Below are 13,576 nucleotides of genomic sequence, written 5' to 3'. Positions count from 1 at the left end.
CAAAGCACCCAAACATAAGAAGAGTGCTGTTCTAATTCATAATCTTTATTTTTAACTTCAATAAGAACAGTTTTAAAACATTCTCTCAAAAAAAGTAGAAAATGCTAAATAAAAATACAAAAATTATCCAGTCAAGATAAAAATGCCTAAAAGCGTATTTTTAAAGTAACACTTGTTCCTGTACGGTACATGAGATTCCATCGAGTTCCCCTTGCCACTGCCTTTTCCATATATTTATGTCAATTTTATAACTGAGTTTATTCCAATTCTGTTCCATTTCACACTATTAAATTCTACCACATAGACACTCTCTTTGAAAGAAACTGAAAAAGAGTATATTAATCTCATGTGAAAAGACAGCTTTGATTTTCACAAAATATAGGAAAAGGATTCTTTGAACAATTCACAAGTTTATTTCTTAAATCTTTGTCTGCTGAAAGTTCAATTGAAAAATGAAGACTCTAAGTGAACAAAATTCTATTAAGATCAATAAAACTGAACTGTACAGAGTTCATCCCAATGTTCTCCCAAAATATCTCAAATGGTTCCCAAAAGATAGAAACACAGCCAGGCAGTCGGTGACCTTGCACAAATCTTCATCTCAACTCCCCGGGTGGTTTTCAGTTGTGCAGGTACATCAGTTTTCTGCCTATTCTTTGGCATCCCCAATCCCTCCAGCAGTTATTGCAAATGTCGCTTCATTTTCAGGCATCTCAGGGCTGGGGGGCAAAAAAAAGAAACAAGGAGCTTGTGGGTTTCCCCATGTTAAATGCAGTTGTGAAACAGTCCCCAAAATGTTGTAAGTGTAAGCAACCGGGAAGACATCAACATCTTTATGCCTGTGTGCAAACTGTAGAACGTGATCAATATTATGAGGATCAGAAAATGTGAAATCCACCTCTTGGAAGATGACAAACACAAGGGAGGGGAACGGAGAAGGAGCAGGAGAAGGAAAAACTGTCTGTGCAAACTCTTATTTCAATTTCTTAGTGCCTGAGCAGAAACACTGGTCTCTCCGTGCAGTTCCACTAGTGCGATTTTTAATGACTTGCGCCTCCCACAGATTACCAGGTAAAGTGATACTAATTGCGTCAGCAAAACTTAGTAATTGAACAGTTCTGGAATTTTCCTACCAAGGGACCACCAGTCTTACCAAACTATTTGATGGTCTTATTTAAGAGATGAGCATCTAGGAGGATTTATGATGAAAGATTATGTAATTTAATGTATGCGATATGCAAGACAACTTTTAAGTCTGTTAATTAGTTTGTCCTTTTAGATTTTCTCTCAACTTGTCATCCAGAAACATGGTAGTTTGAAACTATCAATCTGCTGTCAAGCTATTAAGTTTCAGTACCATGAACTTTGTCACCTTACGGTTGCTCCTAACACAGCTTCCTTCCTGTGAAGGAAAAGAGATTTACCTGTCGTATATCTTTGCAATACGCAGCTCCCCTCTCCCTTTCCTCAAACTAATCCTGGTAGTCGAAGCATGCGCAAGGATGTGGCCCCCAATGGGCTTTTTTGGGTCCGCCTGAAAGCTAAATTAGCAAGAAAGTTGTGATGATTCATTGTGCAAATTCCACAGGTTAATACCATGATTAACTGTCAGATGAGGCACATTGAACTCAGTAATGAATAATAAATAAGTAAATATATCAAAAAAGGACTTCAACACACTTGCCTCAAGATAGGATGTTCAAATGTTCAATGCTGGCATAATTTTCCTCTCACTGAGCTCAAGAGGCTCAACAAATACACACTTTAAACTTCCTATATAAGGTGCTCCAAAAGAAAATGTGGTGCTTTTCATTACTTTTTATGGCTTGTTCTCTTCGTTCAAGTCACAGTGAAAGAAGCCATCATGCCAGGCAGCAGATGATAAACATAAAAAAACTCATTACGGAAACTAAGAGAAAGCTATAGGTGTCATCCATGAATGATTCATCGTACCAGAGGGACCAATGACCAATCTGAACCTTCATTTCAGCACCTCTTGCTCCGTACAATCTCAGTTCTCATCTCTGTTAAATATGTAATACAAAAGAGAAGCAATTTTTTAAAAAAGAGAGAGAAGAACTATCTTACGTCATAGTTGCTCCTGGGTCAGCAGTCATCTGGTTGGTCACAAACACAGCCACATTATATTCTGCAATAGAAAACAATGCAAAGAAGGTGGACTATATCCAACTGGAATTCCAAAATATTCTCCTATCCATGGTAAAAGCAAGGCTGCTGCTGAAGCACTTCAAATTTCAAATGAAAGAGAAGCAAATATTCTTTATGTCTGATGGCTGGAGTTAATCAGGAGACAGCCTAAATTTGCTCCTGTGTGACTTCAGCTGTAATACTTAAGCCAAAAATGAGCACTTTTCACAATTCCACTGAACAAGTCTTTCTCAGTTCCCATCTCTGTTGGCTCTCTGCTCTCAGCCCCCTCTCCCTCCCTTTTTCTGTACTCTTTGTTTTCCCCCCTTTTTTTTTTTTTTGTATTTACTGCATGAAAACATATTTACTCATTCCTCATCATTTCTGATACATTCCAAAGAGGAGGAACCCTATTCATCCTGTCACTGTCCCTCACAGCATTGCAAAGTGCTAGGAACATGGCAGTAGGCAGAGCTTTTTTATCTTTCTGTGCCTTCATCCTTTTTTCTGTTCTTCACATTTCTCGTGTACTTAGACTACCAAAATTTGGGGAAGACAATTTCCTTACTGGATATTTGTCCAGTTCTACAACCTGTTCTCTCATTTAGGACTTCTCTTAAGAGTATTTCTAGGAAAACTCTAAATGTTGAGTAGTTCTAAAGACTCCTTAATCTGTCATCCTGAAATAATATACTATCAGTTTGATCTTTTTGGTAACTGACAGAGGCGTAAAGTGAGGAAAGATTCCTGGGCCAATGCCTGATTGGTAATACACCTCAACTACTAGGTGGTCGTGCTACCAACAGCTACTGTTTCGGTAACTCCAGTCCATGTTTTCCAAATTTTACAATGTTTCCCTTACCTTCTGATATTTTTTGGAGCCTTGACAGCATCTGAGCGAGTTTCTGTTGTCGTTCAGCCAACTCTCCACGACCACTGAAATCCACACGGAAAAGTGCCATTATGGAGTCAATGATCTGCATTGTAATTATGCTAGATAAGTAAATATAGTGAAAGAAAATAGGAGAACATATTCTGAAAGCAGTAAGCATACAAAAAAAATTAGTCTTGTACCAATAGCTTGAAGATACCAGCTTCCTCATGGAACTTGGCTGCTACATAGTCAAGCAATTCCATCTGATGTTCACCTGGTGGGAAGTACAGTTGCCAGATGAAATTAGGACTATAAGGAGCTCTGAAGCCACAAAAGCCTGCATTTTAAAGCTCCGGTTTAAATGCCTGCACTGTTTATATTTTCACTGCCAGCAGTTTTAAATCCAGGGCCGAATAACAAGCTACCTCTACAGTAACCAGCAGCGCCGGTGCTTCTGCAGGTTCCAGTTTCCACTTGCCCAGCTGACAAAACCTCTTTGTAAAAATCTTCACAACAAAACTATGCATGAAGAAAACTTTTCTGTTGTGTTAAGAGCTGAAAAGCAATATAAACATTTGAATTTAATGTTGAATTAAATGACACACAGAAATTGTATTAATCATATTATTCATGTTCATATTGTAGTCTCAAAGTTAAAAGTCCCATTTAAAACTTCCTTGAAGTTTTAATGCAATGTCTTGTGACAGAGTGTGTTGGAGCTGTCCCTATAAAGTTCCATTCACAAGATCATAGAGAATTTCTCAACAGCATTTGTAGAAGTAGCTTACATTCAGGCAATCGTGGTTACATCAATTGGTGCTTCTCTTACTAAGATGCTACACTGACACCCGTCATATACATGGCAGAGTTCACTTAATGTTGTAGCAAACTGCAAAACTTTATTGTTTATGCAGCGCAGCTGAGCTGGAATAATACAACACCAAAAACACAAAACGGAAGCAAGCTTATAACTTCTTGTGTTAGCAACAAAACATTCTTTGTGATCCTCAGTGAGCAATCTCAGTTAATAAACTGAGAACTATTAAAATGAGAGTCTTAGAGAAAAAACATTGATATCATGCCAGTTCCAATAATGGTCTTACTAGTATATGCCCGCGCGTACAGCACGTTGTCAAGTACTGCATCGTGGTCAACATTGAAGCGATCAGCAATGTCACGAAGACGGTCTGGTCGGCTGACATTAAACAAAGTTAAGGATTTCTCTTTGTACAAACCGTGCTCTGAAAATAATAAAACTCCATTCCAAAACAGAACTATGGAAAAACAAAGAAGAATATTTATTTTGATCCTAGAGAAGACTGACTTTTTCTTTTCACACAGTCCCACATACCCTAAAGATAGTTTAAGGCTCATGATAATAATTGTTTTGTGTTTAGGGTTTGAGATGGGAGGCTTTGAAATATGGATATGTGTGCTCTAGGAATTTAGCTGTGAGCAAAACCTATTTATACACAGTCTACCACAGATAGGAAGTGTTAAAAATAGTGTTTAGTACTTAGATTAATTTCTCTTGAAGTAAATAGAAAAGCTTCTATCACCTGTGTCATTAAGAAGAAGGCATATTAGATCTCAAAAAAACAGTTAAAATCTGTATTCTAACTCTAATTTTTCCAGGTTGGATTACATCAAATGACAGAGAAAAAAGTCACTGTCTTGTGGGCCACTACATACTGTGCTCTCCAGGCTTTCTGTGTCAGTTGTAGTTTTATATGTATGAAGCTATCTGGAGCCTCCTACTTGCTTATAAGAAAAGGAGCTGTCTTTCCAGTTCATCGTACCTGTAGCTTTCAAGAGTCCAAAAGATACAAAGTGTTTTCAGTGTCAATGAAGATAATCTTTCCACCTGTGTAGCCATTTGGTCCTGGAAGCTGAGCTGTCACTACAGTGAATCATAGAAGATCAAAATGAAAAAGCAAAAAAATATTTTCTTACTCCCTCTATTATTATTTTTTAATAAAATATGACTGCTTATCCATATCACAAAGAACCATGAGTTTTAATCTTTGTGGAAATCACGAGTATCTCAAGTCTTGCTGCCTGCTTAAGAAACTCGAGCCACTTTTCTCGACTGGGGATCAGATGAGATTTAATTCATGGTGTCAGAATTGTGTTTTACTAAGTACCATCACTAAATCTGCATATTGTCTACTGAAAATAGGTAAGGATATTCTTAAGAAGTTCTGATGCACAAAGCATCCTCTTAATCCTCTGCCCAAATTAATGGAATTGATTTAGTAGGGTTTTTTTCCAGCTGTAAGTCATATGATCAAAAATTCTTTGGATATTAATTTTTCCTAATATGTGAATAGTTACTGATTGTGGGTTTAGTCTCTTTGAAGTGAATAAGCTAAAATACTCAATGCGTTCAGTTGTAACCATTCACACAAAAGAGTATGACTGCTGACCATTAGACTGTACTAAACAGAAGAGGCCTTATTTTTCTAGAGGGTGCCGTAATTCCCTGTATAATATAGGGCTCATTTAAGGGAAAGTTTGCCTATCCAGTGTCTGGTAGCTATATTCCAGCAGCATTAATAGTTACATTAGTTATTTACTGCTATTTACACATTGAGAGATATCGCTGGGAAATTAGAGTCCTGCTGTATTTGGCACTGCCCGAATATGGTGACTGCCAAAGTCTTTGTTTATCCACTTACTGTCAGCCAGTAGTATCCTTTCAGTGCCCTTTCAGAATGTCATATTCAGCAAAACCTCTTGAAACCGGGAAATTAAAGGAGTTGCTGAGAAAGAATCTTGCCTTTGCCCTTTTCTGAGCAATGCCTCTGTCCACCTGTAACCCATACTTGTGCTCTGCTTTTCCAAATGGTGTGTTTCACTGGTTTCTCTAAGACAGCCTATTATCTTCTCTCTCTTTATGGCAAAACTTACATTGATGTGAGCAGTATTAAAAAGTAATCATTTAAATGAGTTCTCTACTCAAAGACGGAGGTAAGAGTCATCAAGGTCTGTTTCACTGTGTTTCTAGAGATAAAAGATTCTGACTTGTCTCTATGTGTTTAATTCTGATATAGTTGTAAAGAATGGATCCACTGAGAAGAAAAAGCTCTCTGTTTTAAGGCAGTACACCTACCACAAAGGGTGTGAGATAGCTGGGTTTTGCCTGTCCGGAACTCTGTTAAATAAAGAAAAAGAAAAAAACAGGTCAGGGTTTCTTCTTCTGAGTTTGCCAGATTCAGGAGTTACTACAGTTAGAAAGTCTTACTTACAAAAGTCACCTCTATCTCTACCTTTTAAAATCATTTAACCTCAATTTATAAATCATATTCTGTGCAGTAGAAATCATAGAATCATAGAATCGTTTTGGTTGGAAAGGACCTTTAAGATCATCAAGTCCAACCATTAACCCAGCACTGCCAAGTCCGCCACTAAACCATGTCCCTAAGACCCACGTCTACACATTTTTTAAATACCTCCAGGGATGGTGACTCAACCACTTCCCTGGGCAGCCTGTTCCAATGCTTGACAGCCCTTTCAGTGAATAAAAATGTGTTACACGAAAAGCAAAATCTGAAATGCTTTAACTTCATCATGCTTGACTACCAAGGTCATTTATTCTTTTCTGTGTAGCGGTTAAATAGCACATGGCACCTGGGGAAAAGTGTTAATTGAGGGAGGAGGGGAAAGAAATGGTTGATTCCACTGACCTGGCCCAGTTTCGTTTTCAGTAAAATGGTCAAGGAGAAGCTTATAGTTATTAATCGCATTATATCAAATCATGTCAGTCTCCAGTTTATCTTTTCTAAAGGGAAGAGTGCTGTGTTTTATGAACTCTTGCTGTTATTGAAGTGTTAACCACTAACTGATCGAATTTACTATAGTAGTAGCTTAATTGTGATTTCAAAATCGTATCTGAAATGCAATGTATCCTAAGTGTGTATAAATAAAACATCTTCTGTGGCAGTTTTGTTACTAGAAAGGAACACATTGCATCAGGAAAATCTTTCCTATATGACACGTTAGTATTAATAATGCTAAGTTGTACCGAATCGGCATGGCCCAAGTCTAATGATTACTCAGCTCAAACTTAGTCTGCAAGCAAATGAAGAGGAAAAATGGGAAGACACTAAAAGAAGTGAATTCTTTCTTCTTACCTTCATGCAGGTACTTGTCATTATGACTACAACATGGTAAGTTTGATAGAAGTAATCAATCTTGATTTAAAAGCTAAACTAAGTTGCAATTCTTTGTTCAGTAATACTCATTTAATGTGGTTTTCTCACCTCCAAAGGCCTCAGTGATTGCCATGCTTTCAATCCCACCACCCAGCAGTTTACTGGAGAAAGGGAGAGGATTATGATGTAGTTAAACCCACAAAATCCCAAGAGGAAAGTAAAAAAGATAAATTTTTGCTACTTTAAGAAAAATTATTTCTGCCCTAAAGCCCCTCACTTAATGCATTAAGTGCAGAGCACTAAATGATCACTGATTCATAAAGAATTAACTCTGTCTCAACCTTCCTTTCTGTGTGCAAGAGAAAAATCTATAGAAATTATTACTGGAAAGAAAAAAAAGAGAAAATACTTTTAAAAAGATAACAAGGGAGGTCTTGAAGACTTATAATTTTAACCTGAGACCTGCAGGTTGTTTTCACTAGGTGAAAAAATGATGATACATTCAGGATTTCTGGATGCAAACTATGTTTATTTACAATGACTGCACAAAGTCCAGTTTCCCCTCAGAAAAGGAGCTGCTTTCGTTGCTTACTGACGCAGGCATTTGAGCTCCAAATGCAAAGTAACCTACGTGTCCTAGCTGAATACTTGTTCCTTTATATTTTTGTGTCTCTTTAAAGACAATAAATACGATTATTGGAACAATTTGGACTAAGGAAGGATTTAAGTCAAGATCAGCTTACTCAAATTCCTGGCTGCCAGTAGTAATATGAAATACCATCTTCCGTTTTTCGCTGTACTCAAAGGCGGTCAGGAAGCCTGGTTCCTAAGGAAGACCAAAGAGAACATGAGAGGTATTTTTTAGCTTTAACCTGAAGGTAAAGTGCAATGTATCTCACATAAATATCTTCTCTCCACCCTAGCCTCATTTACACAGGTTGGGTGTGAAAAGCACCACAGCATTTGTCTGGTTGTTGTAGAGTATAAAGTATTATTCCTTTAGAGTAACGGGCAGAATAATTTTCAAAATTATCTGATGTTGTGGTGAAAAAATCTGTTAAGAGAAATGTTGCACAGCATTTTGGAGAGGCCAGCATAAGTTTAAACCATCAGGGAAGTGATTGGCTTACAATAAGCTTGTTTGCGGCTTCTTTAATCTTGTCCACTTTGGCCTCTGAAAGACCTTTTACGTTGCACAGTGCCCGTCTTGTGGTCATCTGGATTCCTTTGATCGTGCAGATCCCAACTGACTTCAGTTTTTTAATATCTGCTACGTTCTGTGAAGAAAGTTCCCTTCTATAAGTACTTGTGACAGTTAACAACTAGAAGGCGAAGTAAATATTTTTGTTATACATTCATATGCATGTGTATTTCACCAAGAAAGGAACAGATTTACAGTAAACTCTTTGTTATGTAGTTCATGACACCAGCAACAGAAAATTTGGAGTAACACTGGTGTGAGGGATCATGGTGCAGGGGCATCCTGGTGCTTTTGAGAGAAAGGCGTCTTGGGTCCAGTTGTATTTACTTGCCCCTGTTCAGTACCAGTCTTTCTAGATCCAGGCTGGTAGTAAGGAAACAGTACAGATTGTTTCGGATAGTGTGGAGCCCGACCTAGTGAACCCTGTAATACTCAACCTGTCCTTGGTCCCTTAGCGCAGATAATCTGTAAACCCAATAATCTGATTGTGGATAATTGGGAGCTGACTCGCAAGGATTGTTGGAAGCCGACTCTAACTAGCTGCTGCGCTGTTTCTGCACGTTCACAGTATCTCCAGTTTAAAACACACGTATCCTCCAGATCTGAGTGACACTTTGGGCTGCAATGAACTTCCTAGTTTTTCATAAATTGGGTCCAGCCCGACCTCAGTCAGCGCCCTACTGACACATTTTGCCTCCTCTCACCTCATTTTACGATTCTGACATCACTAGAAATTTAAAGGCAAGCAACAGATTACTCACAAGAAAACATACCATGTGAAAGGTTTAGGATAATTGTTCAATTTACCATTTCCAGCCAAGTTTTTTCCTTGAAAGAAACTATGAACTGGATGTGTCATCTATTTATCTAGAGGGTGTGGGTGCATAGGTCATAAGAATGGAGGGGGGCTATGTTAGAAATTAGTCATGATCATTGGGAAGCTTATTTCTCATCCTGTGATGTGTTTTTTGATCATTATGTTAATAAAGATGGATGAGGTAAATTCGGTCATGAATAAAAATTACTCTTACACCCAAAAGAATATAATAATCGGCAACATAAAAAGGCTTGTGCTGTTTTATTGTGTTTTTCTATTAGGACAACAGACTACTCCTGCAAAGATCTTTTTTCTAGACCAAAACTTTATAAACACATTACCCTGCTTCTGCATTTCTTCAGTGGCTTTGTCCTTCTGGTCACACCAAACTTAAGGCTATTCTGTGTTACGAGTCCCTGTGTTGTAGACCTGGTTATAGAAGTTCCTGTTCTCTCCTTCACAGATAAACCTTTCACCAACAGCTTATATACCAAGACTATGTCCTTAGACTATAGTTCAATACCATGAAGTGTTCCGCAGTACTCCTGGCTTAACATACTGACACGCCTGCCCCCTTACACCAGCTGCTTGTCCTGATCCTCTACCTTACATTGCAGCCCTGTCCCAGTTGTGTCTCTCTGAGGTAGAAAAGGGAGCAGACTGAGAATTTACAAATAAAAAAAACCCTAAACCACATTTTTGTTGTGATAATTTTTGGACTAATGATTCACAAATCCAGTTCACAGGGTGACTATAAAAGCAGATGAGCCAGAAGAAGGGATAGCATTCTCCAGGGGCAGGAACACTCAGTAAAGGCTGCAGGGTCACAGCACCTTAATTCCTACCAAAGGCTTCTGAACATCAAACCACAGCCAGAGTGCTAATCTGACTCTCTTAGTGACTACACTGTCAGATCTAGCAAATATTTATCTCTTTACTCCTAAGAAAAAAAAATTCTAAACCCACAAAAACTATTTCTTTAAGCAAATGAATTTAAGAGATATGGGTCATCATATGTTCACACAAAGATTTTAACTGGCACAGCTAAGAACAAAAACTTCCCCTAGGGTGTGGGAATAATCACTTAGAAAGAAGGAAATAAAAAAGGAGCAGGAAACCCTTATTAAGCCGGAAGAACAGCCTAAGTCATTATTCTTTATTTGCAAGATCTTTCATACCTTAGTATCATTCTCTGGATACTATGCCTCATTTAGGCTAGTACAGCTCCCTTCCAGCTCATGAGGTCAGCCTCTTTGGTCAACTTGTTAAATTTTTAACACAAGAATTTGTGTATTTTTCCTGTGTTGCCCCACAATTAGAGCTCTCAACCTCATGATCCTTCTTCAGAACTCTCTCTAAAACTGTCAATGAACTGCCAATAAAAAAAGTTTATAACAATTACGCTGCTGACATGCTGAGCCCAGTAACCATTGTGCTGACTAATGCTGTCTCATTGTGTCTGTGTCCTCCTCATCTATATCTGTCTGTAGTCATTTACCTGAGAGTTAAATCTTACATAACTTCGGGCAAATCCAACTTTTTATTCTGCTTCTATAATACTGAACGTAATAGGGTTCTGATGCATGAGCCAGTCTCCTGGATAAACATGTAATAATAGTAATTCAAATAAATAGGTGACGTTTATGTGATAATAATGATGACGATAACAATTATAGGAATTCATATTTGATGAAGAAAACTAACCACTTATTTCTCTAGCTACTAATATTTTCTTCACTCCCACTCTACCCCCTTCACCAGCTTGCTGAAAATAGTATAGCAACAATTGTCACAGCGTAATTTCACAGGCACCAAAAATGCAGGACTAATTACAAAGATTGGCAGGAACAGGAAGTAATCTATCACACAGTTTTCAAATAAATTAGCAACTCGTTGGATTTTCAAGAGTGCTGGGTGCTAAATGCTTCTAATATCTTGCCACTGTATTTAGGAATCTTGTGGGAATGAGATTTTCTGAAAACCTGTCTTATCGCCACAGGCAAAATTTGTCTTCACATGACTGATTTACCATTTATTGCAAGGAGGAATTTCAATTATTTGTATCAATGTGTATACGCTTTTGGAGGAATGACTGTACAATAGCTTTATGTGGGCAATTCTGTGTGGTAAAGTCGTTGCTAATACTTACAATTCCATGCTTCTGTAGCAGGTCAATATCCTGAAAAAAGGATTCCTAAAAAAATAGCAGAAAAATAATAGATTTTGCTTTTTCTTTAATTACACCTATCTCACTATCTGTCTGTTTCAAATTTGTAAACATTAAATGACTTTCCCTAATAACACATAACTTGTTGGACTACCTAAATAAGCAAAGTCATAGTGAGCCAAGAAGGCCTACGCAGTTCCTATCGCCTTCTTCATAAAGTGTATCTTCACAGGCAAGCAATCCTATGCTGTGCTAGTAAAACTTGTATTATGATCATCATAATCCTGATTCTTTCCACCACAGTTCCTCAGCCTCTTCAGGCTGATGGCTGTTCCTTGGAAGCATAAAATTAATTGATAGTCCCCTTGCATTTAATGTAGAAGTGTAAAATATAAAGAAATAATTATAATCCCATTAAAAACTGAGCATAGCTTTTGAAAGGTTAATGATGAGTGCTTGAAGAGCGAGGCTGTACAGGGACTAAGAGAATTAAATTTTCTTGGTATTAGACTGGAACAAAATTTTAAATGCATTGAACTCCCTGATGGTCTTTGAGGACCTCCTGTCTCTCCTTGGATTTCATAATACTATCAAAATACCTTCAAACAACATTTGTTGCTCATATGGCCAAGAAGGCCCACAGCATCCTGGTTTGTATCAGAAATAGTGTGGCCAGCAGGACAAGGGAAGTGATCGTCCCCCTGTACTCGGCACTGGTGAGACTGCACCTCAAACGCTGTGTTCAGTTTTGGGCCCCTCACTACAAGACAGACACTGAGGTGCTGGAGCGAGCCCAAAGAAGGGCAACGAAGCTGGTGAAGGGTCTGGAGAACAAGTCTTATGAGGAGCGGCTGAGGGAACTGGGGTTGTTTAGTCTGGAGAAAAGGAGGCTGAGGGGAGACCTTCGCACTCTCTACAACTACCTGAAAGGAGGTTGTAGCGAGGTGGGTGTCTGTCTCTTCTCCCAGTTAACAAGTGATAGGACAAGAGGAAAAAGCCTCAAGTTGTGCCAGGGGAGGTTTAGGTTGGATATCAGGAAAAATTTCTTCACCAAAAGGGTTATCAAGCCTTGGAACAGGCTGCCCAGGGAAGTGGTGGAGTCATCATCCCTGGAGGTATTTAAAAGACGTGTAGATGTGGTGCTTAGGGATGTGGTTTAGTGGTGCACTTGTCAGTGCTGGGTTAACGGTTGGACTTGATCTTAAAGATCTTTTCAAACCAAGAAAATTCTATGATTCTATATTTTTCAATGAACCATAAATTTACCTCATCATCCTGGTATCCTGGTTCTTCTTGGACTACTTGATCCTCCATGGCCTTCATCATGAAAGAGCAGGCAATAAAGTATTGATCGCTACTGTGAAATGCAAACAAAGATAGTATTGGGGTGGCAATGAGTATAAATGAGTCATTTGACTGTAAAAGGACTTTTAAGAATCCCTTGAACTACAGAACCTTCTCAGTATGCCATCACATATGGATTTAAATTTGTATTCTCCTTCCAACTCTTCCATTATCTGACCTACCAGACCAAAAGGAGAAAATCTGCTGCATTACTCTCAGATGAACGAGTTTGGCTAGAAAGGGTTTAACAGATATTAGGAAAAGAGATCTCATTCCCTTGTGAGAATCTTGAGTCAGGGTATGAGTTTGGAGGTGGGAACATTTTAAATGATTTATCATTAGTGGAATTTATTCTGGTAAGAAAGTTAAAGACAGTCTGTATTTTTATAGCAAAAGGCAGCAGAGTTGCAGACAGAATGGGTAGTGGAAAGGGGAATCTCAGCTTCCCCATCTTTATGTGACAGAAAGCCCACAAAACAGTGCTATCAAGCAGGCTAACAACTCCTTAGTCATGTATCTTGAGAGTAGACTGTACAGCTATATTTGTTTTCAAGTTCTTGCTGGCGTTCAGAATACCTAATAAATGCTGAAGATGTGTAAGTAACGCCTGTAAGAAGTATGCATGCATGAGGAGAATAAAAGAAGGGTAATAAAAATCTGAGGCTTTTATTATGCAAAAACATATACAGAGAGCTTATTTCATGGATTTTCATGGTTAACTTGCCATGTCTGTACTCCACTGAAGCTTCACTACCCTCTTTATGTGACTTCCTATAAGCAAGGCCTAAAACCAGAATAAGCACTTACTGATAATAGAAAGCAAAATAGGACCTCTTTAAATTTTATGAATGCGAGAAAAATTACTACAAAG

The 13,576-nt window shown here is 38.2% G+C and overlaps 1 protein-coding gene across 1 annotated transcript; it reads right to left on the bottom strand.

The window, feature by feature from the left end:
* Window positions 1-649: 649 nt before the first annotated feature.
* DMC1 (DNA meiotic recombinase 1) lies at window positions 650-12,684 on the bottom strand. The gene is made up of 13 exons (XM_068401959.1): window positions 12,628-12,684; window positions 11,344-11,388; window positions 8,307-8,453; window positions 7,920-8,002; window positions 7,285-7,337; window positions 6,135-6,176; window positions 4,850-4,922; window positions 4,126-4,217; window positions 3,223-3,296; window positions 3,011-3,125; window positions 2,089-2,149; window positions 1,425-1,541; window positions 650-719 (listed from the first exon to the last, which is right to left on the bottom strand). The coding sequence occupies exons 1-13, from the start codon at window positions 12,682-12,684 to the stop codon at window positions 650-652; spliced, it is 1,029 nt and encodes a 342-aa protein (XP_068258060.1).
* Between the last annotated feature and the right edge of the window lie 892 nt (window positions 12,685-13,576).

This window comes from Nyctibius grandis, chromosome 5 (genome assembly GCF_013368605.1).
Source record: "Nyctibius grandis isolate bNycGra1 chromosome 5, bNycGra1.pri, whole genome shotgun sequence".
Taxonomy (NCBI): domain Eukaryota; kingdom Metazoa; phylum Chordata; class Aves; order Nyctibiiformes; family Nyctibiidae; genus Nyctibius; species Nyctibius grandis.
The sequence above is the reverse complement of the archived record's forward strand: the minus strand, read 5'-3'. Positions and strand labels throughout refer to the sequence as shown.

Excerpts from the sequence above, each read along its gene's own strand:
- DMC1 (XM_068401959.1), bottom strand. The coding sequence starts at position 12,684 with ATGAAGGCCATGGAGGATCAAGTAGTCCAAGAAGAACCAGGATACCAG. Across the intron at positions 6,177-7,284 it reads AATCACTGAGGCCTTTGGAG|AGTTCCGGACAGGCAAAACC; the intron begins GTGAGAAAACCA and ends TTTATTTAACAG. Across the intron at positions 3,297-4,125 it reads GTACGCGCGGGCATATACTA|GTGAACATCAGATGGAATTG; the intron begins GTAAGACCATTA and ends ACTTCCCACCAG.